The sequence below is a fragment of the Mustela lutreola genome, chromosome 1 (assembly GCF_030435805.1).
Source record: "Mustela lutreola isolate mMusLut2 chromosome 1, mMusLut2.pri, whole genome shotgun sequence".
Classification (NCBI taxonomy): domain Eukaryota; kingdom Metazoa; phylum Chordata; class Mammalia; order Carnivora; family Mustelidae; genus Mustela; species Mustela lutreola.
The window spans coordinates 282,817,623-282,845,503 of record NC_081290.1 but is presented as its reverse complement, the minus strand read 5'-3'; the positions used below and the strand labels follow the sequence as shown (position 1 = coordinate 282,845,503).

The following is a 27,881-nucleotide window of genomic DNA, read 5'->3' as shown; positions in this document are numbered from 1 at the left end:
GGGACTACAACTCCCATCCGGCTCCGGGGCCGCGGGCGTCTCCAGCCCCCTCTCCCTGAACTAAGGAAGACGCAGTCGCTGTCCCAAGGAAGCGAGGGAAGCTGAACTGCCCCGGGCATCCCCTACCTAGGTTAGGGGCCGGCGAAGGGCCCGGTAGGGCTGGGCCTGGGGCCGCACAGAGATGTAGGCAGCCTTCCCGGCCCGTACGGAAAGAACCCCCTGTCCAGCCCAGCCAGGAGTTTACTCTTCGGGGCCCGCCCCCCCACTTCCTGGCCGAGGGTTGGCCCCGCCCCCGGGCGCCTCCGCCCTCCCACCTTCACCTTCAGTCGCGTGTCCCATTGGCCGGAGCTCACCTGCTTGTCCGTCGAGGGGCGGGGCAGAGGGCGTGGCGCGGCGCCCAGGTGTGGGCGCGCAGGCGGCAGCGGAGGAAGGTGACAGCGGGGAGGGCGGGAGGGGTGGGGGGAGGACTCGCGGACGACCCGCGGACCGACAGACGGACGGGCCGACGGGCTGGCATGCGAGCGTCCCGGCTCTAGCCCGGGCGCGGGGCTCCGGCCGCAGCCATGGAGCGGCGGCTGCGCGCGCTGGAGCGGCTGGCGCGGGGCGAGGCCGGCGGTGGCCCCGGGCTCGACGGCCTCCTGGATCTGCTGCTGGGGCTGCACCACGAGCTCAGCAGCGCCCCCCTCCGGCGGGAGCGCAACGTAGCGCAGTTCCTGAGCTGGGGTGAGTGACTCGGGCGGGACCGAGGTGGGGCGGCTCGAGGGACACCGCGCGGAGACCCTCTCCCTCCCGCGCCGTGCGCCCACAGACCCTCCCGCGGGGAGCGGCACCCCGACGAGCTACCCGCATAGAGCCCGCACTGGCCCTGACATGTGCCACCGGACCCCTTGGGCCCTCTCAGCTGTACACCTTACCCTCCCTCAGACTCACACACACACTCCTTCCCACTCACAGAAGCTGGCGCGTGTTCACAATACACAACTTACGCAGACACACACAAGCTTGGTCTCAAGTGTAGACCTCAGACTCGTGTCCACCTCACATGTGCTACAGAATCGGGTCAGGGACTCCTCACTCACCCGTCATACTTCATGACCCTGGAGAGCAAACAGGCACACACGCAGACCCGTGTGTCTCACGCACCGACACACACGCTTTCTCAGTCTCCCACATACCGCACAGACATGCTGAGATCCTCACAGCTCAAGGAGAGACCCGGGGAGCCCCACACTTCACCCTGAATGCCATCCCAGCCACACTGGCTGTTACACACTTGCCTACTACTCACAGATCCATGGGGATTGCATACCTGCACATTCCTACACACGCACACACACACACAAACACGTCCATCTCATGGCACACAAGGCCACCCCAAACTGGACACAGGCACCAACCTCAGCCCCTTTCCCTGTGCAGGTCGCTGGCCAGGCTTCCTGAGTCTGTTCCCCAGGGTGGGGGTGGGGGGTCCGGCTGGAGGTGGGTCTGCACCCCCTCCTAGTTGACTCCTCTGAGTCACTGGAAATGGGTGACCCAGAGCAACGGTCAACCCAGTGTGGGCACCAGCCGGGCACCAGCCTGGCACCAGCCTGGCACCAGCCCTGGGCCTCCCTGGTTATGCCTGGCCAGGCCGTGGTGGGGGGAGGGCATGAAGCCTGGCCGGGAGGGTGGGGTGAGGCCAGTGTTTGCCCAGTGGGTGACTAGCGTTCCCGGCACTCCTTAGCTCTGGGTAGGCACAAGGCCTGGCCTGGTTGGGGGCCCACAAGACAGTCCAGTGAGCTGGCTCCGAGCCTAGCCCTTTCCTCCAGGATGAGGGCAGCTAGGAAGCCCCTGCCTCTGGTACCTGCCACTCTCCTTGGGACTTTTTTGCACCTTACTCCTGTGTTTCTGACCGCATTGTCACCACCTGCTGTGACGCCCACACACGCGTGTGTGTGTATTTGCACACACATGTGCTCCTCCCTGCCAGCCTCTAGTGTCTCTGCCCAGGACCCCAGCATGGGGGCCTGTGTGTTGACATCTCCCGAGGTAACCCAGCAGGGCGGTGACTCACTCTGCTCCTGCTCCAACTTGTCCCCGCACCAGCCCAGAGCCCCCACCCCCTGTGGCAAGGCAAGAGGACTGGGCAGCTTGTCCTGGAGACCTTGATCCTCCCGACTGTGGGCCCCGGGTTTTGGTTCTTGTCTGGCTGACAGGTAGCCACCCTGGCCTCAGTTCCCCCCCGGATGCCTGTGGCTGCTTCTTCCCAGCTGCACACACAGACCTGGGAAAGAGACAATTAATTTCTGTAATGAGGTTTGCACACCACCCCTGCTGCGGGGGTTCTGCCTGATAAACCTGTGGAGCAGCTCTCTGTCCCACCCACAGACCCGCCCAGCTGGCAGGGAGTTTACCTGCTGGCCGGGGGAAACTGAGGCAGGGAGCCAGACTGCAGCTGCCCCCCAACCCCACCACCCATTCTTGCCTCCCTGAGTTTCCAGGCTCCAATCCCCTCCCTAGGCCTGTGGCTTCTCAGGGCCTGGAAAGGGCCTGGGAGTGGCTGGAGATGCCCCTCCAGGGAGTATAGGGGACTGGGAGAAGAGGGGGTTCTCGCCTGGGTGAAAGCCGAGTCCAGAGAGGGAGGCAGGGCCTAGAGTTGTAGGGCTGGTCAGGCCTGGAGGAGATCTTGAGGGTTCACTCCCTCAGGTGCCAGCGTCAGGCGCCAGGGAAAGGTTTTTTGGCTCTGTTTTTAAGTCTTGTGAGAACGTGGGCAGACCTATTTATGCCTCCAGACTGAGAAGGCCCCACATAGGGCACACAAAGCCTGCCCTCCCGGAGCCCTGCAGAGCCACCGTGTGTCCTGTCCTCTGGGGCTGCCCCAGGCCTCCCTCCCAGCCAGGTACCTCCGTGCCTATAGGGTCCCAAGACCAGGGCTCCCAGCTCCCAGTGGCAGGGAAGCCTCTCTGGGGACAAGGAATGTCGTCTGTCCAGTTTCCCAAGACAGGCCCGGGCCTGGTCCTGCCAGGTGCCAAGAACTGTGAGCTGAGGGTGGGAATGGTGTATCCCCTTCCTCCCCAGGGTGACCTGGTCAGCCAGAGTCAGCCCCAGACTGGGAAGGACTACAAGTTCCATCAGCCCCTGGAACCAAGACTACCTAGAGTCAGGGAACCCTGGATTTCAGGAGGTCTGGGGGCCAGGTGGTCAGCAAAGCCCACCTTCCGTGCTGCTTACTCCACGACTGAAGCGGGGATGGTGCAGCCCCTCTCAGCAACTTGGCCAGAGACTCCCCCCCCCCCCCTGGGGAGGCCATCCCTGCCCTGGCCTTGTGGGGGTCGCAGCTCCTGCTTTCCCCAGGCAAGAGCCGGAGCCGGGGCCCTCCCCTTGGGGTCCCTGAGCTCTGCTCTGTGTCCCCTCAGCCAGCCCCTTCGTAGCGAAGGTAAAAGAGCTGAGGCTGCAGAGAGATGACTTCGAGATCTTGAAGGTGATCGGCCGAGGGGCCTTCGGGGAGGTGAGCGCAAGGCATGGGATGGGTGGGGAGAGGGGGTTTGCACCCAGGCAGAGCTGACCGCGGTGCTCCCTGTGGCCTCAGGTCGCCGTGGTGAGGCAGAGGGACAGCGGGCAGATTTTTGCCATGAAGATGCTGCACAAGTGGGAGATGCTGAAGAGGGCTGAGGTCGGTTTGGGCTCCAATGGGACTTGGGTGTCCTACCAATGGGCAAGGGGTGGGGACGGGGGTGCTGCCAGTGGGGTGTACGGGGCATACCGGGGAAGGGGTAGGCGATGCTGCTGAGCATGCCTCCCCCATTGCTTCCCCACGATAAGCCCTTCTTAGAAGCTAACATAGTTCCCATTTTCCTTATGATAACACTGAGGCCCAGAGCCATAGAGCGCAGGCCCCGGCTCACACAGGCAACCTCATTTTGAGCTCCCAGACTAACTGATTCTTCCTCCATCCCCTGAGCTGGGGAGGAGGGTTTCCTGGGCCCTGATCCCACCATTCCCCCCTGCCCCACTCCCCAAAACTGCTGCAGACTGCCTGTTTCCGGGAGGAGCGGGACGTTCTGGTGAAGGGGGACAGCCGCTGGGTGACCGCTCTGCATTACGCCTTCCAAGATGACGAGTACCTGGTGAGGGGACTCAGCCAGGTTGGGGGGTGTTGCCTGGGGATGAAGGAGATGCTGGGTCCGAGGAGAGAGAGACCCCTCCTGTGGGAACCATGAAGCTTCCACTCCCTGCCACCTGCTGGGCCTGGAGCCCCTGCCTATGCTCTGGCTGGATGCTAGTGACCCCAGAGCTGCTGGGACACACTCATGCCTTCCCAGAACCCCTCAGGACCATGGGGCGGTGGGCAAAAGCGAGGGCCCCAGGACAGTTACCCCCCACTGTCTGATTCTTGGCCACCCCCCTTTCCACCACCATCCAGTACCTGGTGATGGACTACTATGCTGGGGGGGACCTCCTCACTCTGTTGAGCCGCTTTGAAGACCGCCTCCCACCCGAGCTGGCCCAGTTCTACCTGGCTGAGATGGTGCTGGCCATCCACTCTTTGCACCAGCTGGGCTACGTCCACAGGTAGGGCCCCCAGCCCACCCGCTGACTGCCCTGGCGACGGCTGCCAGTGGTTGAGTGCTTAGCACGTGCCAAGCCCTATGCTGGCTGCTTCGTACACGTGACGCCTTTGAGTCCTCCCACCAAAACCCTGTGTGAGGGGGGGCTGCCCTTGTCTCCAGGTGAGAAAGTCAGGGCTTAGCTTGGGTTTAGCTAGTGGTTTGCACTGGGGCAGTCTGACTCCCGCATCCCCCATGGTGGGCCCTGCTCCCTCCAGGGATCATCTTTATGGGTCCTTCTTCCCAGTCTAACCAGCTTCTCCCTTCCTGGGAGTCAGGAGGCCTCGTCACCAGCCTCCACCACCCCCCGGCCCTCTGTACACATGCACACACACTGTTCCTGTATGCTCACGGACATGCGTGTGAGCAGATACACGCCAGCATGCGTGTGCCCACGTACTCCCATCCAGGCATGTGCCTGCACACACCCCCTGCACACACGGCTCAAGCCCTTCCCTTCCCCTGCGCTCCCTCAGGGATGTCAAGCCGGACAATGTCCTGCTGGACATGAACGGTCACATCCGCTTGGCTGACTTCGGCTCGTGTCTCCGGCTCAACAACAGCGGCATGGTAAGGCCCCAGGGTGAGGGCAGGGGTCCCCCGGCACGCAGAGCTTCCCAGGGCAGGAAGGACGGGGTCGAGGCCGCAGGTGGGGTCACTGGGTCAGTGGGAGTGTCAGGGCCAGACCCGGGGGCTCTGGTGAGGAGCCATCAGGCCTAGCCAAGCCCAAGGCTGTCCTCATGGTGTCGACACCCCTCCACCCACACCCCCCCCCCCACAGGTGGATTCGTCAGTGGCGGTGGGGACACCGGACTACATCTCCCCTGAGATCCTGCAGGCCATGGAGGAGGGCAAGGGCCACTACGGCCCACAGTGTGACTGGTGGTCTCTGGGTGTCTGTGCCTACGAGCTGCTCTTCGGGGAGACGCCCTTCTATGCTGAATCCCTCGTGGAAACCTACGGCAAGATCATGAACCACGAGGTCTGGCTGCCAGGAGGGTGGCAGGAGTCCTAAGCCCCCATAGCTGGGATGTCCATGGGCGGGGGTGGGGTCCGGGACGCCCACCTGCACCCTCCCTCCCCCTGGCCTACAGGATCACCTGCAGTTTCCCTCGGACACACCCGACGTGCCCGCCGCTGCCCGGGACCTGATCCGCCAGCTGCTGTGCCGCCAAGAGGACCGGCTGGGCCGTGGGGGGCTGGATGACTTCCGGAACCACCCCTTCTTTGAGGGCGTGGACTGGGAGCGCCTGGCAACCAGCACAGCCCCCTACATCCCTGAGCTTCGTGGGCCCGTGGACACCTCCAACTTCGACGTGGATGATGACACGCTCAACCATCCGGTGAGTTGTGGGTCCCGCTGCTGGACCTTGCTGGCTGTGGAAGCCCCCAGAAGTTCTCCAGAGGTTCACAGGCATTACGGTTCACCTGTGCTACGGTGGGTTGTAATGAGTGAAGGTCTTTGGACCTCAAGTGTCATCCTATGAACCGGAGGTCTTGTGAGGAAGAACTCTCAGTGGCACCTGGGAGGCCATGGCTGTGAGGACTCGCAGGGGTCATGGTCTGCTTAGGTGGGGACCAGGTCACCCTCCTCGGTTCCATCTGAGCAGGAGGAGGTCGGCATTCCCAGTCCCAGGGCAGTCTCCGGGTTTTGAACCTCAGCCTGGAGACAGGCCTGTGGGGTGTGACACTCCTTCCCCTCCTGCTGCAGGGAACCCTCCCACCGCCCTCCCATGGGGCCTTCTCTGGCCACCACCTGCCATTCGTGGGCTTCACCTACACCTCGGGAAGGTGAGTCTAGACCTCACATACCTAGTGGGAGGCCTGGCCTGGAGGTCACTGGGCACATGGGCCACTAGGACCCCGGGAAAGAGGTTGAATGGCCTACCCGGTGCCTGTCCGTGACTGGAGTCTGGGTGCGTACTCTGAGCTCTCGGGGAGACAAGTCCCATGTGCTCAAATTCTGGTGGAGCCATGCCGATGCCCCGTCTGGGTCGCATCCCAGCATCTGGCCCTTAGAGGACCCTCCACGCAGGCTGAGAGGGTCCCAGACTCAGAAGCAGAGACCTAGAGTTGGAAGGGCCCCTCCCAGTCCCTGAGCCGCCTTTTATGCCTCTTGATGCCCATTCTACACTGGGCCAGGTGACCTAGATCATTCGAGGGGCTGGCCTGAGACGCCGGCAGCAGTGAGGAGGCACTCGGAGGAGCCAGCAAATGGATCCAACCGGCACTCTGAGCGCCACCGTGTACGGGGGATGGGGCCAGCTGGCCCTGATCACTGTCCTCATGCCAGTCCCTGGAAGAGGGCCTTGAGGAAACTGAGGCTCAGATATGTTAGGTGACCAGTCAAGTTCAAGCAGCCTCTTAGGTCCAGGGCTGGGGCTTGAACCTGGGTCTGGGGGATCTTGGGGCACGGCCCTGCCCACTGGGATCCTGGGGGCAGGGTCTGGTCCGGTCTGGTCTGTTTCTGCCAGCACAGAGCCCAGGGCTGGGTCCGGAGCTGGCACGCAGAGGGTGTTTCTTGGATGAATGGATGAGTGGATGCGGGAAGGTGGAGGGGCCCTGCGTGGGGTGGGGCTTCTGCCACCAAATGTCGTCCTGCTCTCCCCAGTCCGGACCCTGAGAGCAGTTCCGGGCAGTGGGCTGGCCTCGAGCGGCAGCTCCGTTGTCTGGAGCAGGAGAAGACGGAGCTGAGCCGGAAGCTCCAAGGTACTAGGGAGCCAGCCCGGCCAGGGTTGGGGGTGGGGTCTGACCCGAGAGCTACTGTTGGACTAGCTGCTCACCGACGGGTGCCCACCCCCTGCCCCGCAGAGGCCCTGCAGTTCTCCTCAGACCATCGGGAGCTGGAGAGGCTACGGAAGGAAGTGCAGACTCTACAGGGCAGGCTGTCAGGTATCCCGCGCCCCCGCCCCCATGCCCCCCCCGCCCGATCTCTTACCCCCATCCTCACCCCGGAGGCTGAGCGGTGTAACTGGCGCCCCTGGGTCCAGCCTGGATTCCAGTCGTGTCCCGACTCTGGACACAAGGTGTGGTCTTAGGGAAATATTTTAAACTCTCTGAGCCTGCCCATAGGAAATGGGCCAAGAAGACCCATTTTCTTGGGCTGGGGTGAGGGTTTTGGCGCATGTGGAGTGGCTGAGGCCATCAGTATGCAAGGGCCTCGTGACCATTCCTGGCAGAGACGCCGAGGGACAGCAAGGCCCAGACAGACGGTGGGAGCCCGGGCCAGGACGGCGAGCTACGGCAGGAGCGAGACGGGCTCGTCCAGGTGAGGGCCTGGTGTGGTGGGGGAGCGGCCCAGGGCTCTGTGCTCAGGAGATCTGTGCCCTGACTCCAGGCCTTGCCCTCTGCACCCGCTCTCTGGGCCTCCAGGAGCTGGCCGAGGCTCAGGCAGGGCTGCGGGCGCAGGCTCAGGAGCTACGCAGAGCCCAGGAGCGGCAGGAGGAGCTGCTCCAGAGGCTGCGGGAGGCCCAGGAGAGAGAAGCGGCCACAGCCAGCCAGACCCAGACCCTGAGCTCCCAGCTGGAGGAAGCCCAGGAGAGCAGCAGGAAGGTGTGTGATAGGGGCAGGTGGGGACTGCTGCTGTGACACACACACACACACACACACACACACACATAAATACACACCCCTTGGGGCTGGAAGAAGCCCTGGGAGCTTGGGGCTTGGTGCTGGCAACACTGCACACCTTCGCACCCCCACTGTGGATGCCCGAGGCCCCAGTGAGGGGATGCGTTGGCCGGGGGACCCGGCTGGACGGTCACTGCCTGCATCCCTGCCATGGCTGCCAGGGCCCAGAGAGTGTAGCAAGGCGGGGGAGTGGCTTGGTGTGGACATGGTCAGCAGTGGCTGTCCCCATGCCTCCTCGTCACAGTTACAGGCCCAGGTGGCTACCCTCTGCCGGGAGGTGACACAGCTCCAGAGACAGAGGGAACGAAGTCTTGAGAAGGACTCTTTCCGGGTCAAGGTAGGGCGGTCTAACCTTTTCCAAGGGGCACTTCCGCCTGGGTCCCTGGAGTGCGGTGGGCCATAGCTCCTCAGGCCCCTGCCCTGACCTGTCTCCGTGTCCCCAAGACCATCCACACTGCCTCTGAGACCAATGGCACGGGGCTGCCGGAGGCCGGGCCTCAGGAAGCGCAGCTGAGGAAGGAGGTGGCGGCCCTGCGCGCGCAGCTAGAGCAGGCCCGTGGCCACGCGTGAGTTGGGCCGCCGGGGTTGGGGGGGTGGAGGGGGCCTGCGCTGGGAGTCATCGGGCCATCCTCGCTTCCCCAGGCTGAGTGGGAAGGAGGAGGCTCTGTGCCGGCTACAGGAAGAGAACCGGAGGCTGAGCCTCGAGCAGGAGCGGGTGAGCATGGCGGACGGAGGTGGACAGACCAACAGGCAGTGGGACGGAAGTGGGGAGCTGGCAGGGGGGATGGTCCGAGCTGCCAGGGCCCTAGAGCAGGCGGTCTCCCCAGCCCGGTAGCACCACAGCTGGCAGGCGAGCTATGGTGGGTAAACTAGGGTGGGGCTCGAGGGTGCTGGGACCCCCAGGGACTGACCCTTTTCCTGCCTGGTCCCCAGCTGGTGGAAGAGCTTGAACGGGAGCAGCAGAGCAAGCAGCAGCTGGAGGGTGAACGGCGGGAGACGGAGAGCAACTGGGAGGCCCAGATCGCTGACATCCTTAGCTGGTGGGAGCCGACGGGGTAGTGGGGAGGGGCTGGGCCCAGGTGGGGCTGAGGGTCCAGGCCATGACCATGAACCCCCTTTGCCATCAGGGTGAACGACGAGAAGGTCTCAAGGGGCTACCTGCAGGCCCTGGCCACCAAGATGGCCGAGGAGCTGGAGTCCTTGCGGAACGTGGGCACCCAGACGCTCCCTTCCCGGCCGCTGGTGAGAGCCTGCGAACACCCTGGGGGGCGGGCGTCCCAGGAGCCTCCCTCGGTAGACAAGGACACTGAGCTCGTGGAAGATCGGTGACTTGCCTGAGCTCACAGCAGGCCAGTAGCCAGTCTAGCGCTTTGAGTCTGGCCAGGTGGCGTGGACAGCAGTGCGCTCAGGTGGGAGGGGCCTCCGAGGCAGCCAGGCCCTGGGAGGCATCTTACGCTGGCGCCCCCTGGCCACCAGGACCACCAGTGGAAGGCACGGCGGCTGCAGAAGATGGAGGCATCGGCCAGGCTGGAGCTGCAGTCGGCGCTGGAGGCTGAGATCCGGGCCAAGCAGAGCCTGCAGGAGCGGCTGACGCAGATGCAGGAGGCCCAGCTGCAGGCCGAGAGGTGAGAGCACGGGCAGGCCCCGCCAAGGGGGCTCAGGACCTCTGCGGAGGCCTCTGACGAGCCCTCTGCTGCCTGTCTCCCAGCCGCCTGCAGGAGGCCCAGAAGCAGAACCAGGGCCTGCAGCAGGAGCTGGCTGCGCTGCGAGAGGAGCTGGCGGCCCGCGGCCCAGGAGGTGAGTGCTCCCGTGGCCCCGGGGAGCAGGTGTCCCCACAGCCCGTGGGTGGGGGTGGGTGAGTGCTCCCACAGCCCAGAGGTGGGTGCTCCCACAGCCCGAAGGGTGAGTGCTTGTCTGCCTGCCTGTGCTGGAGTGAGGCCTCCGGCTCCAGCCTCATGAGGACTGAGGGGGGGTCCACGACAGCCTTACAAGACTGTGGAGACAAGTCCAGACTCTGCTGCTTACCCCACTGTTACCCAGCACTTACAGAACGCCTGCTGTACCCACCACAGCCTGCCGTCCGTGCTCCGTTTCACTGAGGTGGAAACTGAGGCACGGTCTGGCCCCCAGTTCCTCAGGAGCGAGGGTTAGGGCTGGGCCAGGGCCCCACCCCCAGTGACCTGTGCTCTCTGTTTGCAGACACGAAGCCCTCGAACTCCCTGATTCCCTTCCTGTCCCTCCGGAGCTCAGAGGTAAGAACTGTGCGCGGCGGGGCCGGTTGGAGGGAGTCCTGGGGAGAAGCACAGGGGTCTTGACTTCCTCCTCATCTCACTGCCCAGAAGGAGTCCACCAAGGATGCTGGTCTCTCGGGAGAGGCCCCAAGGCCCGGTGTGGAGCCAGAGCTGAGGCCAGAGGGCCGCCGCAGCCTGCGCCTGGGGGTGAGGACAGGCGTGAGTCCCGCGTTTCGGGGGCTGGGCCCCCCCGGCTGCCTGTGCCCTCCTCACCCATCCACTTGCCTCCCCCGTAGGCTGTGTTCCCCAAAGCGCCCGCTGCTCCCACCGCCCCTGCTGAAGGTCCTCCAGCAAAGGTCAGCACCCAGAGGGCTGGAGTGGGGTGGGGGCACCAAGCCATTCTGCCAGGTCCCTGCCTGGGTCCCTCCCCAGGCGTCACGGCTGGCAGACTCCACAGGGGACGGGGGCGGTGAGTTTGAGCACCGTGACGGGCTCACTGGGGCTGGGCTCACACTGCCAAGGCTCGTCCCCTGGATCCACCGGAGGGTGGCTTCGGGGATGGGCCACAGGGTCCTGGGAGGCCATGGTCAGCTGTGGGTAACAGGCGTGTCCTGCCTCCCCAGCCTGGTTCGCATGCGCTGCGACCCCGGACCTTCCCGTCCCCTACCAAGTGTCTCCGCTGCACCTCGCTGATGCTGGGCCTGGGCCGCCAGGGCCTGGGCTGTGACGGTGAGACCCCGCCCCACTCCACCTGCGTGTCCCGCTCCTGTTCCTGGGGGAGGGAATGAGACGCCCTGATCCGGACGCACCCCAGTTTTCCTGCTGCTCTGTTTCGTGCTCTCTTTTTTTTTCTCACGTGATGGGGGAATTGGTGACAGTTCAGAGTCCTGGTTCCAGGCTGTCCCCACCCAGCCTCACACCACCGGCTTCTGCTTTCCCCACAGCCTGTGGCTACTTCTGTCACTCAGCATGTGCCCCCCAAGCCCCGCCCTGCCCCGTGCCCCCTGACCTCCTCCGCACAGCCCTGGGAGTGCACCCCGAAACGGGCACGGGCACAGCCTACGAGGGCTTCCTGTCGGTGAGCTGGGTCTGGCCAGGGAGGGGGAGGCCAGCGCGGGTCGGCTGAGAGCCCGGCGGGCCCTCCCATGCCTGCTGTTCCCCCCAACCCTGCAGGTGCCGCGGCCCTCGGGCGTCCGGCGCGGCTGGCAGCGCGTGTTTGCTGCCCTCAGTGACTCCCGCCTGCTCCTGTTTGACGCCCCTGACCCACGGCTCAGCCCGGCCAGCGGGGCCCTCATGCAGGCCCTGGATCTGAGGTGGGTACCAGGCAGGGGTGGTGGGAGCGAAGGGCTGCAGGGGTTGGGGGGAGGCAGCCAGGGGCCCTGTGACTTCTGACCAGCTCCATGGACCTCCCCAGGGACCCCCAGTTCTCAGCCACCCCGGTCCTGGCCTCTGATGTCATCCACGCCCAGTCCAGGGACCTGCCATGCATTTTTAGGGTGAGTGCCGGGCGGGGTGAGCCGGGCCGCCGTCCGCCTCTGCATGGCCCTGCTCCAGCCACGCTTCTCTGTGTCCTTCTCCGTGGCTGCCCTCTTCACCGCCCCCTGCCCCCACCACCCCATCACCTCCACAGGGACAGCTACCGTAGCCTCCATCCCACAGTGCAGCACGCTTTCTGTTTGTGACGCTGGCCGGGTCCTGCTCCATTAGGATCCTTCTGTGGCTTCCTATCACCTCAGGGTGCTCCTGAGTATGGCCTTGGGTCCTCCCATTTCTGACCCTGCAGGCCTCCCCGGCCTCCCTCTGGATCCTCTCTCTGCTCTGAACACGGCTTGCTTTCTCCAGTTCCAAAAGTGCCTTGTAACCACGGACCCTTTCCATCCCGTGTCCTCTGCTCGGCCCAGGCCATACCTGAGCCTCTCCCCAGCCTGGACCATTCCCGGTTACTCCACTCACCCTCGGGGCTCCAGCGGAAACGTCTCTTCCCCACAGAGGTCATCCTTCCCTCTCAGCCTGGCCCGGGCCCTGCTGGATGTTCCCACAATGCCCATCCCTCCCCACCGTGGCACTGGCTCAGGGCTCTGGCCTTGGTGTGCCAGTCTGACCGTCCTGCCTGGCAAATCACCTGCTGGAAGACAGCTTCCAGCCGGGCGCCTGACTGCTCCCGATGGTGCTAAGAGGCATCGGCCCGGGGAGGGAGGGGATGGCCGACTGTCGGTCCACAGCCCTCCAGCCTGGGCCCCTGCCCGCAGGTGACGGCCTCCCAGCTGACCGTGCCGCCCGCCGTGTGCACCGTGCTGCTGCTGGCTGAGAGCGAGGCCGAGAGGGAGCGCTGGCTGCAGGTGCTGGGCGAACTGCAGCGCTTGCTGCTGGACACGCGGCCAAGGCCAAGGCCTGTGTACACACTGAAGGAAGCCTATGACAACGGGCTGCCGCTGCTGCCCCACGCACTCTGCGCCGCCATCATCGGTGAGCCTCATGGCTCTGGGGAGGAGCCTGGGCCTGTCGGGAGGGTTCCTGCCTGGTCACTGCCCGGTCCCTGCCGGGTCCCTACATCCACAAGCTGCAGACTCTCTGCATTATGTCCGTGACCCTCCCCCAGGCATGGCTCTGTGGGCAGCCCGGAGCCAGGGGCTTAGGTCTAGGCTTTTGCCACTCCATTTCTCTGTGCCTCAGAGTTTCTGCTTTTTCTCAAAGCATCTTAAGTGCTTTAGCAAGAGATGAATGAGGGCTCCCATCCTGGCTTTCTTACCGGCAGCGGGGAGACCACGGGGGAGCCTCATACTGCCCTCTGTGGGGCCGCTGTGTTCGTCCAGGAGCCTGGGGCTCAGCGGGACCTCCATGAAGAAGTGAGGGAGCAGTGCCTCCTGGCTTCCCTAGGCAGCTCACCTTGGCCTTAGCCAGCCCCTGCCCTGGAGACCTGGGGCCTCCCCCTGCACTCAGAGTGGGCACCCCAGGAGAGACTGTGCAGCTCCTCCTGACACAGGGCCCCTGTGTCCACCGGTCACTGGGGGGACAAGGGCACTGGCTGAGCAGGGACTGCTGTGAGCCGGGCACTCATGGGCAGCTCTGGGAGAAAGGACCCCTTGTCCCTACTTTACTTCAGGAGGGACAAGCCTCTGAGAGGTGACAGGACTTACCCCAAATCCCACAACTTGGGGTGGGGGCCTCTCACTCTGCCCCTGGCCCTTGTGGGCCTTCCCCCGGCCCCCTGTAGAGCCAGCCCAGACTTTGAGAGAAAAGGGTCGGGTGACTCAGGGACAGCGGGCTTGCCGTCCCCATGTCCTCAGGAGAAGCTGAGGCTTAGTAAGGACGGGCAGGCTGCCTCATCTGCAGCTGCCGATGGGCCCCCTGAGCCCTGATTCTCTCCCTCCCGCTACCAGACCAGGACCGGCTTGCTCTGGGCACCGAGGAGGGCCTCTTTGTAATCCACCTGCACAGCAACGGTACGTGCCCGGCAGGGCGGGGGTAGGCCTGGGTGGGGGTCAGCCCCAGGGGCGGGGGGAGGATGGGCACGGTTGCTGATACTCTCCTCTGCCAACCCCGAAGACATCTTCCAGGTGGGCGAGTGCCGGCGGGTGCAGCGGCTGGCTGTGAGCCCCGCGGCAGGCCTTCTGGTCGTGCTGTGCGGCCGCGGCCCCAGCGTGCGCCTCTTCGCCCTGGCCAAGCTGGAGAGCGCAGAGGTGGTGGGTGCCAAGATCCCCGAGTCTCGAGGCTGCCAGGCGCTGGCAGCCGGGCGCATCCTGCAGGCCCGCACCCCTGTACTCTGTGTAGCTGTCAAGCGCCAAGTGCTCTGCTACCAGCTGGGCCCGGGCCCAGGGCCCTGGCAGCGGCGCATCCGGGAGCTGCAGGCACCAGCACCTGTGCAGAGCCTGGGGCTGCTGGGCGACCGGCTGTGCGTGGGAGCCGCTGGTGCCTTTGCCCTCTACCCGCTGCTCAACGAGGCTGCGCCCTTAGCGCTAGGGGCCGGTCTGGTGCCAGAGGAGCTGCCACCGTCCCGCGGGGGCCTGGGTGAGGCGCTGGGCGCCGTGGAGCTCAGCCTCAGTGAGTTCCTGCTGCTCTTCACCACTGCGGGGGTCTATGTGGACAGCGCCGGCCGCAAGTCTCGCATCCACGAGCTGTTGTGGCCAGCAGTGCCCACGGGCTGGGGTAAGGCCTGCTCAGGGCCAGGCTGTGGAGGGTCCTCCTGCCTGACCACCCCCTGCTTTGCCCTCCGTGGACCACACCAGATCTTCCTCTCCTGGGCCTCTCTGCTCGTGCTCTTCCCCTCGCCTAAACTGTTTTTCTTGTACCTGGCAAACTCTTAACAGCCAAGTCCAGCCCCGATGCCAGCTCAGGGCTTGGAGCTGGTAGGCTCTCCGTAAATGACCACCACGACTTCTGTCATTGTCATTGCTGCTCTCATGCTCCCCACCCTGCCTTCCCCCATTTCTGGTCCTTTGTTTCTTTTTGCTTCCCTACCTGTGTGTGCAGACCTCAGCCCTACTGCTCTTTGTACCTTCTTGTAATAACTGGTTTGGTACGATGGGGGTCTTGTGGAATGGGCTGGGGCTGGTTTCTTCATCACATCCTGCACCAGCCCAGGGAAGCACATCCTAGGGGCTATGAATGTTTGGAGGAATTAATGAGTGAATGAATGAATGAATGAATGAACAGGGCAGTGGAGGAGTCCAACACATGCGCAGGTAACTGTGAGATGGCGTTGGGCTAGAAGACAGGGACACAGCTCCCTTCACAAGCAGAGGCTTTTCTCGGGTTGGGCCTGTGGGTTGGGTGTAGCACAGACTTCGTCAGGCTGCCCAGGGCTAATTCCCAGCTCTCACTCACCACTGGGTGACCTTGGCCACTGCTCAGCTCTGGGGTTCCATTGCGTCATCTGTAAGTTAGGGATGATAACGCGACCTGCCCAGAGTTGTTTAAGAAATGAAGGAGAAAAAGTCTGCCAAGTGGTGGGAACTATGCCTGGCATGCCACTTAGTGAGTGCTCTGAGACTGTAATCTGATTTCTTCTGGATGTTGGGTGGGGCAAGCTGGAGTCTTCAGAAGGACCTTCGGTGGGGCGTGGAAGTTACTGTGTGGCGGCAGGACCCAGGGGGGTGTTCCCCGGGCCACGGCAGAGGAGATGAGGCCACAGAGGTGCCTGGTTTGCGGGGGCTGCTCAGCACGTCTCCTGCCCCGCAGGCTATGCAGCCCCCTACCTGACAGTGTTCAGCGAGAACTCCATCGACGTGTTTGATGTAAGGAAAGCAGAATGGGTCCAGACGGTGCCACTCAAGAAGGTGAGGGCCTGCCCAGACCCCTGGCCCTGGAGTGGGGTGCAGTCGGGGAGCGCGGCTGACCTCTGTGCCTGCTGCCTCAGGTGCGACCCCTAAACCCGGAGGGCTCCCTGTTCCTCTTTGGCACGGAGAAGGTCCGCCTGACCTACCTCAGGAACCGGCTGGCAGGTGAGAAGTGCGTGTGCAAGACAGTCCCGAGTGTGTGCCTTCACGTGTGGGTGTGTGACGCTGGGCTCCAGCGGACGGGGGCCCTGGGCACTTGGGAGCACCGTCCGGCCCTCTGCTCCTCCCACAGAGAAGGACGAGTTCGACATCCCCGATCTCACTGACAACAGCCGACGCCAGCTGTTCCGCACCAAGAGCAAGCGCCACTTTTTCTTTCGCGTGTCGGAAGAGCAGCGGCAGCAGCGGCGCAGGTGCACCTGCGCGGTGCGGCAGCTGGGCGGGGCCTCCCGAGCTTGGGGGCGGGGCGAAACCCAGGCCCGTCCCGGGGGCGGGTCCGTTTGGGGAGAGGGTCGGCGTGAAGGAGTTACCCCTTCCCCCCATATCCCTCCACCCGCAGGGAGATGCTGAAGGACCCCTTTGTGCGCTCCAAGCTCATCTCGCCGCCCACCAACTTCAACCACCTGGTGCACGTGGGCCCCACGGACGGGAAGTCCAGCGCCAGGGACCTGCCCCGGGTGAGTTCTCCGGAGCCAATCACAAGCCGCCATGCGGAGGCTCAGCCAATCACCGGCCTTCCCGACCCGCTTGAGCCTCTGCTTACCTGGGACCCGAGACCTCAGCCTGTCCAGGCGGGGGTCCCCACTGCTACGGCTTCACCGCCCGGTCCCAGCCCTTCTGCACTGCCCCCCAACAGGCTCCAGAAGGGAAGGGCCGAGGCACGCGCAGCTCCGGCCCGCAGCGTCCCCACAGCTTCTCGGAGGCTTCGCGGCGCCCAGCCTCCGTGGGCAGTGACGGGCTTTCTGGAGACGCGGACGCCAGTAAGGACAACCCCGCTGCTTCCACTGCCTTCATTCGCTCCCAGAAGTTTCCACCCCCTTTGGACTCCTCATATTTGACCTTGGATTTCTGTGTCCCTCCCCACCCCCACCCCTACCATCCTGCTCCTGGAGCAGTGAAGAGGAAGCCTTGGACATCTCTGTCCAGCGAGTCCGTGTCCTGCCCCCAGGGATCTCTGAGCCCCGCAGACTCCCTGATACAGGTGAGCTGGTGGGGTTTTCTCCTCCCCTGTAAAAGCACAGGCAGTTCTGTCCGGGCTGGGACCTGAAGCCACAGAACAAGCTGGGCCCATCCCTGCCCTGGATACTAAGAGAGGCTGACTCGCCCCACAGTGGGCCCCAACGGAGGCCTCGAGTCAGGTCACCCTAGGTGGGAATCTTGGCCCTCACTGTCCCAGGAGTGTGGCCCTGGGCGAGATGTCCGGCCTCCCGTTCACCTATAAAATGAGGTTATTGTGAGATTATTCTAGAAATGATAGCTGTATGAGGTGATGATGACTACAACAGGGTGCCTGACACATGGGGAGAAGTCACAGAAGGGGAACTCTTCAGAGGCCCAACCTGGGGTGGAGGATCAGAGGAGAGGCCGCTCTGGCTGGGCACAGGGGAAGGTGTAAGAGCTGGGAAGGCTCCCCTTCACCCTCCGGTCACTTCTTCACTGCCACCCCCACTGGAGCCCAGAGCCCTGGGACTTGCCATATTCTTTCACACCTTCAGGCTCTTGCCCCTGACATCCCCCTGGCGTGAATGCCCTCTCATTAACGTCCAGGCCACTCTCAAGGCTCTCCACTAATATCACTGCCTGGCAGCCACCAGCCTCCCTAGGACCCGGGCCCTGCTCCGCATCCCTCCTTGTCAATCCTTCTGTGCTACGGTTTTCCTCCGATGCCAGTCTTCCTCCCTCAACTGTGGGCTCCCCGATAGTGAGGGTCAAGTTTGGCTTCTGCCTAGAGAAAAGTGTGTTTGCTGACTGATGAAGAATTGAGTAAATGACCAAAGGGGCTTTGATTTGGGCTCCAGGGTTAAGTAGGAGTTACCCAGGGCTTTTTCTCCTATAGTCCTATTCCCACCTCACATCTGGCCTCCTCCAAGGGCCCTGATGCAGCAGGTGATGGGTCTTGGGAAGGCCTGTGGGGGGCACTGGTCTGGTGAGGAAAGAGTCTTTCCTTCTGTTTCCCCTCCAGGTGTCAGAACGGCCCCGGAGCCTTCCCCCAGCCCCTGAATCAGAGGGCTCCCCTTGACACCCTCTGGCAGGGCCCACCCCGATCCCAGGACCAAGAGACAGAAACGAGCAAAGAGCTTGAGGAATGCCATGCTCCGGCTGGCCCGGGATGTGTGCAAATTCGGACTCAGGGAGGGCCTGGGTCAGAGAGCGACTTGGAAGCTGGTCTGGGTACCCAGGACCCGGGGGGCCTGACTCCCAGCCCTTATCCTGCCTTTCCCCTCTGCTCCCAGCCCCTGTCTGTGCTAGCTATGGGAATAGAATGGCCCCCTTTCTGCCCTGGGGGCCCATCTTCCCTGGAGTCCTGGGGCAATTGTGCCAAAGCTCTCCTTTTCAGTGCCAAGCCTTAGAAAGCCTGCAAGCAAGAGTCAGGATGAGGGGTAGAGAAGGACTGGGCCTTGGGAGCAACGGGGGGGTCTTGACTGCGGACTGTCTAGACGGTAGGTGAGGCCACGTTGGGGTGTATCGCAGTATCTGCTCAGGGTCAATGTAGGAAAGACAAGAGTCTGATCCAAAGGAAAGGAGAATGGGGTGCCTGGCTGGCTCAGTCAGTAGAGCATACGACTCTTGATCTCAGGGTTGTGAGTTCAAGCCCCATGTTGGGTGTAGAGATTACTTAAAAATTAAAATATATTTTTTTTCAAAGGGAAGGAGAATAGGAACAGAGAATGTAGATGAGGGAGGATGTAGGTGAAGGAAGTCGGAGAAGGTCGGGATGGAAAGGAAGTGAGGGCGGCGGTGTTAGTGACTGGCAGGAGGGGGAGGGGAGGCACCCAGAGGAGAGGGTTAGAGGAAGAGCGCAGCAGAGCCGAGGGGCCCGGAGGAGAACACTACTAATGGGGCCTTTCTCTCTGGGGAGGAGCTCGGCGGGGTTGGAGACAGAGAGGGGCCCTGTGAACCAACTGACCTTGTATCTAATCCGCCCAGGGGGAGATCACTCCTAGACAGGGACAGGATGGGGAGGGTATTTATAAAGGCTACTTGGTGGGAGATGGCACCTGATGGGGGCCGCTGGAGGGTCTCCAGGCACACTCTGGCCCCTCCCAGAAAGGGGGGGTGATCCTTTCTCTCAAAGCTTCAACCACCTGTGTATTAGGGGATCATAGGAGGCATTTTATTATTGATCATAGTCATTATTATTGTTATTATATTACTATTTTTATTAAACTTCCCTCTACTGACAAGTTGGGGGCAAAATAAGTATTTATCTCTTCAAACGCCATATTCCCAGGAGGGACTGACCTTGATGCTCTGTGAGTCAGTTGGAAACCAATAAAGATGACTTTTTAAGCTGCTGGCCTCCCTGCCTGGATCTGTCTTCCTGGGGCTCAGAAACTGGGGTGGCGGGGAGAGGTCAAAGATGGAGGGAGGAAGCGGGATGTCGGGATAGTTAAAGAATTGAGTTCTCTCCCCCATACTTCCAGGAATCAGATGACACATGCCAGTGGGGGTGAGGACAGTTCAACAGCAAAGGGACGGTTTACAGAAACGTGGTCAGTGTTCAGGGAACCTGCCAAGGAGAGGCGGGGCTCCGGGGCTCCTGAGCTCGAGCCGCGTGGGAAGAGATGGCGGTGTCACCCGATAGGAGCGGAGGCTCTCCTCGAACTTGGCTGTGGCGGAGCAGCATGGCAGCCAGCCCAGGAGTACATTCCTCATACCTCCCTCCACCTCCTGCCTCCCTCTGTCCAAACACAAGCAGCAGCCAGAGGACCGTCGAGTTTGGTCCCCACAGCTCGCTCGCAGAACAGCCTTGGGGGCACAGAGCTGCCGGGCCCTCCTGTGGCGCCGGCGCCCTGTTGCCCCACCCAGGTTGGTAGGTGTGGGAGGGCGCTCATTGTTCGCAGCTCCAGGGTCCCTGACTGAGCAGAACCCAGGCCTGAGGTGCATGGGGAGGGAGGACACGGCCTGTGCCCCTGGGATCAGGAAAGGCCTGGGGAGGGGCGCCTGGGTGGCTCAGTGGGTGAAGCCTCTGCCTTCGGCTCAGGTCATGATCTCGGGGTCCTTGGATCGAGCCCCACATCGGGCTCTCTGCTCGGTGAGGAGCCTGCTTCCCCCTCTTCTGCCTGTCTCTCTACCTACTTGCGATCTCTCTCTCTCTCAAATAAATAAATAAATAAAAATCTTAAGGAAAATAAAAAAAGGAAAGGCCTGGGGAGCTGAGGACTATGCCCTGAGATGCATGGCCAGCCCTAAACCGGGGACAGTACCAAGAAGGGGCCCCAGTGTCACATCTGGCTGGGAATGGGAGTTGGAGGGTGCGCTGGGAATTCCAGCCTTGAGAGTCAGACAACCTGAATTCTAGCCTAGCTGTGCAGTCGCAGACAAGTTACCCGACCTCTCTGCGCCTGCGCCTCCGTCCTCCCATCCGTAAATGGAGGATCCTAAGACCCACTTCATGGGTTGTTCTGGCGAGACTTCGGTGCAATGAGTGTAAAATGCCTTCAGCCCCCTCTGGAAATGTCTGCTTCCACCCACTGAGATGCAGAACCCCGGAGAGGGGGCAGGGACCCCGAGGCCTCTCTCAAGCTAAGGCCCGCAACCATCCTCCCCAAACCTGGGAAATGGCTGCTTCCCAGACACCCAGCAATGATTCAGCCAAAAGATTTTCACATTTTTAAAAATTTATTTTCGGGGCGCCTGGGTGGCTCAGTGGGTTAAAGCCTCTGCCTTCGGCTCAGGTCATGATCCCAAGGTCCTGAGACTGAGTCTCTTGCTTAGCAGGGAGGCTGCTTTCTCCTCTCTCTCTGCCTGCCTCTCTGCCTACTTGTGATCTTGCTCTGTCAAATAAATAAATAAAATCTTAAAAATTTTTTTTTTCTTCCAGGGCACCTGGTGGAGTGTGTGACTCTTTTTTTTTTTTAAGATTTTATTTATTTGTCTCAGAGAGAGAGAGAGACAGTGAGCACTGGCAGACAGAGGCGGAGGGAGAAGCAGGCTCCCTGCCGAGCAAGGAGCCCGATGCGGGACTTGATCCTAGGACGCTGGGATCATGACCTGAGCCGAAGGCAGCCGCCCAATCAACTGAGCCGAGTTTGTGACTCTTGATCTTGGGGTCATGAGTTCAAGCCCCACACTGGGCATAATGGTTACTTAAAAATAAAATCTTAAAGGGGCGCCTGGGTGGCTCAGTGGGTTAAGCCTCTGCCTTCAGCTCAAGTCATGATCTCAGGGTCCTGGGATCGAGCCCCACATCGAGCCCCACATCAGTCTCCCTACTCAGCAGAGAGCCTGCTTCCCCCTGTCTCTCTCTGCCTGCCTCTCTGCCTACTTGTGATCTCTCTGTCTTGCAAATAAATAAATAAAATCTTTAAAAAAATAAAGTCTTAAAAATAAATAAATAGAATTAATTTTCTTCCAATGTTTTATGTGGACAAATTTCAAACCTACGGAAAGATCAAGAAAGCACTCTCCACCTCTACTCACCAACTGTTCACATTTTGCTGCTTTGGCTTCCCCTCCGTATCTATCCATATCTGCATTTGTGTATAGCACGTACCCTGCTATCATTTGGAAGGAAGCTGCAGACGTCTTACACTGAGGCATCCTATTTCACAGGCATCCCTTAAGAACAAGGAGCGACCCAGGTCATGATCCCAGGGTCCTGGGATGGAGCCCCGCATCGGGCTCTCTGCTCAGCGGGGAGCCTGCTCCCCACCGGCTCCCCCCCGCCCCCCGCCTACTTGTGATCTCTGTCTGTCAAATAAATAAATAAAATCTTAAAAAAAAAAAGAACAAGGAGTGACCATGCAGCACCTGGGTGGCTCAGTTCGTTAAGTGTCCAACTCTTTAATTTCGGCTGGGGTCATGGTCTCAGGGTCATGGGCTTGAGCATAATGTCCAGCTCTGTGCTCAGCAGGGGGTGTCTGCTGGAAATTCCCTCTCTCCCTTTGTCCCCCCAGCTCGCTCTCTAAAATATATAAATAGATCTTAAAAAGAAAAAGAAGAAGAAGAAGAAGGGCTGCCTCGGTGGCTCAGTCGGTGAAGTGGCTGCCTTCAGCCCAATCCCAGGTCCCGGGATCGAGCCCCGCATTGGGCTCTCTGCTCAAGTGGGAAGCCTGCTTCCTCCTCTCTCTCTGCCTGCCTCTCCGCCTACTTGTGATCTCTGCCTGTCAAATAAATTTTAAAAATATTTTAAACAAACAAACAAATAAATAAATAAATAAAATGAGTTCATTAAGGTGGGCCCTGATCCAATATGACCAGTTACTTTAAGAAAAGGAAAACTTGTAGGACCCGGCTGGCTCAGTCAGTAGAACGTGCGATTCTTGATCTTGGGGTTGTGAGTTTGTGCCCCATGGGGTTAGAGTTTGCTTTAAAAAAGTTTTTTGGGGGGGCGCCTGGGTGGCTCAGTGGGTTAAAGCCTCTGCCTTCGGCTCGGGTCATGATCCCAGGGTCCTGGGATCAAGCCCCGCATCAGGCTCTCTGCTCGGCAGAGATCCTGCTTCCTCCTCTCTCTCTGCCTGCCTCTCTGCCTACTTGTGATTTCTGTCTGTTAAATAAATAAATAAAATCTTTTTTTAAAAAAAAGTTTTTTTTTACCTTTTTTTTTCTTAAAGATTTTATTTGAGAAACAGAGTCCAAACGGGGAGGGGCAGAAGGAGAAGCAGACACAAAGACACACAGGGAGAAGGCCATGTGAAGGTGCAGGCAAAGATTGGGGCGACGCTTCTATAAGCCACGGACCACCACAGATTGTCAGCAAACCCCCAGCAGCTGCGGAGAGGTCTAGACCAGATTTTTCCTCGTGGCCTCAGAGGGAATCAGCCTGGCGGACACCCTGACCTCAGCCTTCCAAATTCCAGATGGGGGGACAAGACATTTCTGTGTTTTTCTGTTGTTTAAGCTGCCCAATTCATGGTACGACTGTGTCCAAAATGTTCTTTTTTTTAATCTTTTTTTTTTTTAAGATTTTATTTATTTATTTGACAGACAGAGATCACAAGTAGGCAGAGAGGTAGGCAGAGAGAGAGGGGGAAGCAGGCTCCCTTCTGAGCAGGGAACCCGACACGGGGCTCGATCCCAGGACCCTGAGATCATTACCTGAGCCGAAGGCAGAGGCATAACCCACTGAGCCACCCAGGCGCCCCCAAAATGTACTTTATGGCATTAAAAAAAAATCAGATATCTGATTCTAGATCAAAGGTTGCATTTGGGGGTCCAGGCTCTCTAGTCTCCAATAACCTGGAACAATTCTACTGGCCTCCATTTTTGTTGCCTCCATGATATTAACATTTTTTTCCCATGGGTCTAGGCCTATTGTTTTGTAGAATGGCCTGCAATTTACATATTTCTGATGGTTTCCCCATTACATTCACATTTAACTTTTTTGTCAAGAATATTACATAGCCGGGGCACCTGGGTGGCTCAGTCGGTGAGTGTCTGCCTTGGGCTCAGGTCATGATCTCAGGGTCCTGGGATCAAGCCCCGCATCGGGCTCCATGCTTAGCGGGGAGCTTGCTTCTCCCTCTCCCTCTGTACCCTCCACTCCCACTCACAGGTGCATGCTCACTCTCTCTCTCAAATAAATAAATAAAATCTTTTTGGGGGGCGGGTGTCTTTTTTTTTTTTTTCTATTTGAGAGTGAGAATGAGAGACAGAGCAGAGTGAGAGAGAACTAGAGTAGGACGGGGAGGCAGAGGGAGAGGGAGAAGCAGATTCCCCACAGAACAGGGAGCCCGATATAGGGCTCAAGCCCAGGTCTCTGGGATCATACCCTAAGCCAAATGCAGACATTTAACCAGCCTCAATAAATAAAATTTTTTTTTTTAAAAAGAATATTACATAGTTGATGCTATTTTAAATTAATTTGGGGGGTACTTGGGTGGCTCAGTCATTGGGCATCTGCCTTCAGCTCAGGTCATGATCCCAGGGTCCTGGGATCCAGCCCCGCATCAGGCTCCCTGCTTGGCGAGAGGCCTGCTTCTCCCTCTCCCACTCCCCTGGCTTGTGTTCCCTCTCTTGCTGTGTCTCTGTCAAATAAATAAATAAAATCTTTTAAAAATTGTATTAATTTTAATTATGATACCTTTTGTTTTGTAAATTAGAAAGTGAATTCTGCTGTGACTCTCTCCCTTCCCCCCATGAGGTGAATTTACGTCTCTGTGTTGTCATATGTGCCCGTATATATGCATACACTGGCAGACATCAAGAGGGGCTACCCTCCCCGAGTCCCCTTGCTTCCATCAGCAGAAATCAAGTCAGAGCTTTAGGGCCCTTCCTAGTGTTGGCAGGAAGCCCAGCCCTCAGTACTCTCACCCTCACACCGGCCCCCCACCTCACTCCTGCCTCAGGACCATCAAAACTAGTCCTGCCCTTTATCCCTGTTGCTCAGTGTCACCTAGGTTCTCCATGCTCTGGCTGTCCCCTTTTCTGACCTCATCTCCATGCACAGTTCCGACTAGCGATCCACGGTGCCCTCCAGGCTCATGGCCATCTCCAGCAAAATCCCCCATGTCCGCATCCCCATCTGTAAATGGTCCTCAACCCCCCACTCTAGCAGGAACCTGAGGTCACTACTGCACCTCCTTCTAACACGGGGGCTGTAGGTGCTCTCCATGATTCTCACTGCCGCTCACGGACACCCTCCTCCTCCTTTTGATGAAGTCCCAGAACCTAAGTCAGGTTCGGTGGGGAGAGGTTCGGAGCTGACGACTAAAGAAAGAATTCTTAAGACATCTTTGGTGCAAAATGGTGGTTTATTAAAGCACGGGGACAGGACCCGTGGGCAGACGGAGATGCTGCTGCCCCGGGTTGTGAGGAGTGGCTGGTTATATACACAGGAGTTGGGTAGGTGAGGACAAAGGGTTGTTCAGAAGGGCTATTGGGATAAAGAAGACTGTCAGGATATGGAAGGCCTGGTTACTATCAAGCCAAGGCCACTTTCCCTCTAATGAGGCACTAACATAAAGACAATTGGGAGTCTCCTGGTGGAATGTTACATTCCTGCTATCAAACGTCCTTGTTAGTGAGATTTAGGTCTTAAAAGAAATTTAACTTTATTTACTTTTCCTTCTACCTCCGTCTCCTTCAGTTTTTTATGGAGGGGAGGGTGACGTTAGGGCTTGAGAAACTGAGTTATGTATCTTTGGAAATTGGGCTATTGATAAGGTAACTTCTTTGTTGTAAATCTCAAGGACATTTATAAACCAAGAGAGACTCCTGCCTTGCAGGACTATGATCTCTGCAAGTTAACTATTTGTTCTTCTTTTAGGGCAGTCAGGGGTGCCTGTGGAATGTCACACATATTACCAAGGGGAGTGGGTGGAGAGGGGGTGCAAGGTGCCAGCCCCTGCTCCATCCTCAGCCAGCCTCCTGTTCCCTCATCACTTTCGGACACTCAGGAGGGCATGCATTCCAGCTCCTGACTTGCTGTCACTCTCTCCTTCCTACTCCAGTTTTAATTCTTAGAGACTCTGATAGAACATATGCATGACCCAGCCCTGGGTCTCTCTGTTCCTTGAACCCTCCTCTCCCATGGCACCTCGTCTTCTTCTGCTGCTGCCCCAGCCGCACGCTCCCACAGCCATCTTGGAAAGCTGCTTCCGCCTGCATGACGGCCACCAAATACACGGGCTCTGGAGCCCTTGACAAGGGACTAGCCTGAAGTGAGATGTGCTGTGCATATAAAATAGAGCGGATTTCAAAAACTCAGTGTCAAAAAATACATAAATTATCGTTAATAATTTTTATATCGACTACAACTTGAAATAACATTTGGACATAATTAAAATTAATTTTGCTTAAGTCTTTTACTTTTTTAAATGTAGTTACTAGGAATTTTAAAGTTTTATAAATATAGCTCATGTTACATTTCTACTGGAAGCACCGTGCTAGGTCATTTCATTGCCAATAACGACAGCTCTCTCCCTGTAACTTCGATCCCAAGCATTCCTATCTCAAGCATCTCTAACCAACACCCCTATCTTTCCAGCTCTAACACCCCAACCCCAGTAAACTTTTGACCCCACTGGAACCTACAATCCACTGATTTTGCCATACTTGGACTGTCACTCGTCCCTGATGTGTCTTTCGTCCCGCCTCACACAGCATAAATTCCAGGTCAATCATTATAGTTACTCTCCTGCAGAATTCATCTATTTATTCAGCAAATCTTTGCTGAAGACCAACTGTACACCAGACTCTATTCTGGGCACATGGGACACATCAGTGAACGAAAGAGACAATATCCTGTCCTCGTGGAGCTTTTTTTTTTTTGGTAGGAGGAGATAATCAATGAACAAATAAGTTATATAAGATGCTAGAAAGGTGGTTCTCGATTGGGAGTAATCTTGCTCCCCCCCCCCAAGGGGACACTTGGCCATGTCTGCAGACATTATCAGCTGTCACAACAGAGGAAGACGGGCTACTGGCATCTAGTTGATAGAAACAAGCGATGCTGCTAAACATCCCAGAGCACAGAGGGCTGTCTCCAACTACAAAGAATTTTCTAGGCTCAAATGTCAATATGGCCATGGTGGAGAAACTCTGTTCTAGAAAGTGTTACTAATTTGGTGGGGCGGGGGGTGAGTAGAGCAGAGTGGAGGGATTGAAAGAGAAATTTGGGTTGGAGAGTATGATCTTTTTTTTTTTTTTTTTTAAGATTTTATTTATTTATTTGACAGAGAGAGATCACAAGTAGGCAGAGAGGCAGGCAGAGAGAGAGGAGGAAGCAGGCTCCCTGCCGAGCAGAGAGCCCGATGCGGGACTCGATCCCAGGACCCTGAGATCATGACCTGAGCCGAAGGCAGTGGCTTAACCCACTGAGCCACCCAGGTGCCCCTGATCTTTTTTTTTTAAGACTGTATTTGAGAGAGAGCAGGTGCACACATGGGGGAGGGGCAGAGGGACAAGCAGACTTCCTCCTGAGCTCAGAGCCCAAGGCGGAGGGCGGAGGGTAGGGGGGGGCGGGGGGTGCTCTACCCCAGCACCCTGAGATCATGACCTGAGCTGGAATCAAGAGTCTGATGCATCCAGGCGCCTCAGAGAGCGTGATCTCGAGTAGGCTGGTCAGGTCTGGGTCAGATTCATTGAGAAGGTGACATCTGAGCAAAGGTGTGGAGGGAAAGACACCACCACCTGGGTTTCCTGTTTCACCGAGAACATTAAAGTCCCCAAGTACATGTGCCCATGTAGTCTGCCTTCTCTCCAATTATTGCAGGGAAACTGTTCATGTTCCTAGCAAAGGCCAAACACGCCACTCAGGAACTCTCATACCCTCCATGCATTGGAAGCTCTATTTTTTTTTTTTTTTAAGATTTTATTTATTTACTTGACAGACAGAGATTACAAGTAGGCAGAGAGGCAGCAGAGAGGGAGGGGGTAAGCAGGCTCCCTGCTGGGCAGAGAGCCTGACGACCCTGGGATCACGACCCAAGCAGAAGACAGAGGCTTTAACCCACTGAGCCACCCAGGCGCCCCTTTGGGAGGCTCTATTCACCACCACCACCTCAACCTCCTTTGACCCTCTTCCCCCCAACCCCTGCCCCGCCCACCAGCTGCCATCTTGTTTTTCTTCCATCTTTGCCGCAAAGCTCCCTGAAAGTGTTGAGTGTTAGCACTGTCACCAATTTCTTTCCTCTCATTTTTCTTGAGCCAAGGATCTCCAGGTTTTTGCTCCCAAACTGCTCTTAACGTGGTCACCAGGCGTTCCCTCTGAACCAAATCCAGTCAGCCTTCCATGCTTAGTTTGCTAACCTATCAACAGCATCTGATACTATTGGTCACACCTCTGTCTTCTTCTGCACAAAGGCTCATCTGATTTTCTTCCTATCTCTCCGGCCAGTCTTCTTTGCTTGTTCCTCCTAGTCTCCTAATCTCTATGAGAAGAAGTACCCCAGAGCTTGGTCATTGGTGTTCTCGTCCCCGTATACACTCTGCCCAGCTTCCCCTAATGTTAACATCTGACATAATCAGGATACATTTATCAAACCTAACCGATG

General features: G+C 59.0%; 1 protein-coding gene across 5 annotated transcripts; it reads left to right on the top strand.

Annotated features, from left to right (window-relative positions):
- The first annotated feature begins 452 nt into the window (after nucleotides 1-452).
- Nucleotides 453-19,236, top strand: CDC42BPG (CDC42 binding protein kinase gamma). 5 transcript variants are annotated; one of them, XM_059146550.1, is made up of 37 exons: nucleotides 453-723; nucleotides 3,396-3,487; nucleotides 3,569-3,652; nucleotides 4,011-4,106; nucleotides 4,403-4,551; nucleotides 5,063-5,156; nucleotides 5,368-5,568; nucleotides 5,681-5,929; nucleotides 6,298-6,377; nucleotides 7,198-7,295; nucleotides 7,398-7,478; nucleotides 7,766-7,854; nucleotides 7,959-8,138; nucleotides 8,461-8,553; nucleotides 8,661-8,782; nucleotides 8,859-8,931; nucleotides 9,150-9,256; nucleotides 9,344-9,458; nucleotides 9,693-9,841; nucleotides 9,925-10,013; nucleotides 10,416-10,468; nucleotides 10,559-10,654; nucleotides 10,744-10,803; nucleotides 11,071-11,176; nucleotides 11,392-11,525; nucleotides 11,621-11,760; nucleotides 11,844-11,943; nucleotides 12,697-12,913; nucleotides 13,828-13,890; nucleotides 13,994-14,593; nucleotides 15,626-15,723; nucleotides 15,804-15,888; nucleotides 16,016-16,136; nucleotides 16,283-16,400; nucleotides 16,580-16,703; nucleotides 16,836-16,924; nucleotides 17,906-19,236. In XM_059146550.1, the coding sequence occupies exons 1-37, from the start codon at nucleotides 564-566 to the stop codon at nucleotides 17,960-17,962; spliced, it is 4,662 nt and encodes a 1,553-aa protein (XP_059002533.1). In that variant the 5' UTR covers nucleotides 453-563; the 3' UTR covers nucleotides 17,963-19,236. The 5 variants fall into 5 exon arrangements, with proteins under 5 accessions (XP_059002533.1, XP_059002547.1, XP_059002542.1 ...); XM_059146564.1 differs by having other exon boundaries at nucleotides 10,556-10,654; nucleotides 11,862-11,943; nucleotides 16,839-16,924; XM_059146559.1 differs by having other exon boundaries at nucleotides 10,556-10,654; nucleotides 11,862-11,943.
- The last annotated feature ends 8,645 nt before the right edge of the window (nucleotides 19,237-27,881 follow it).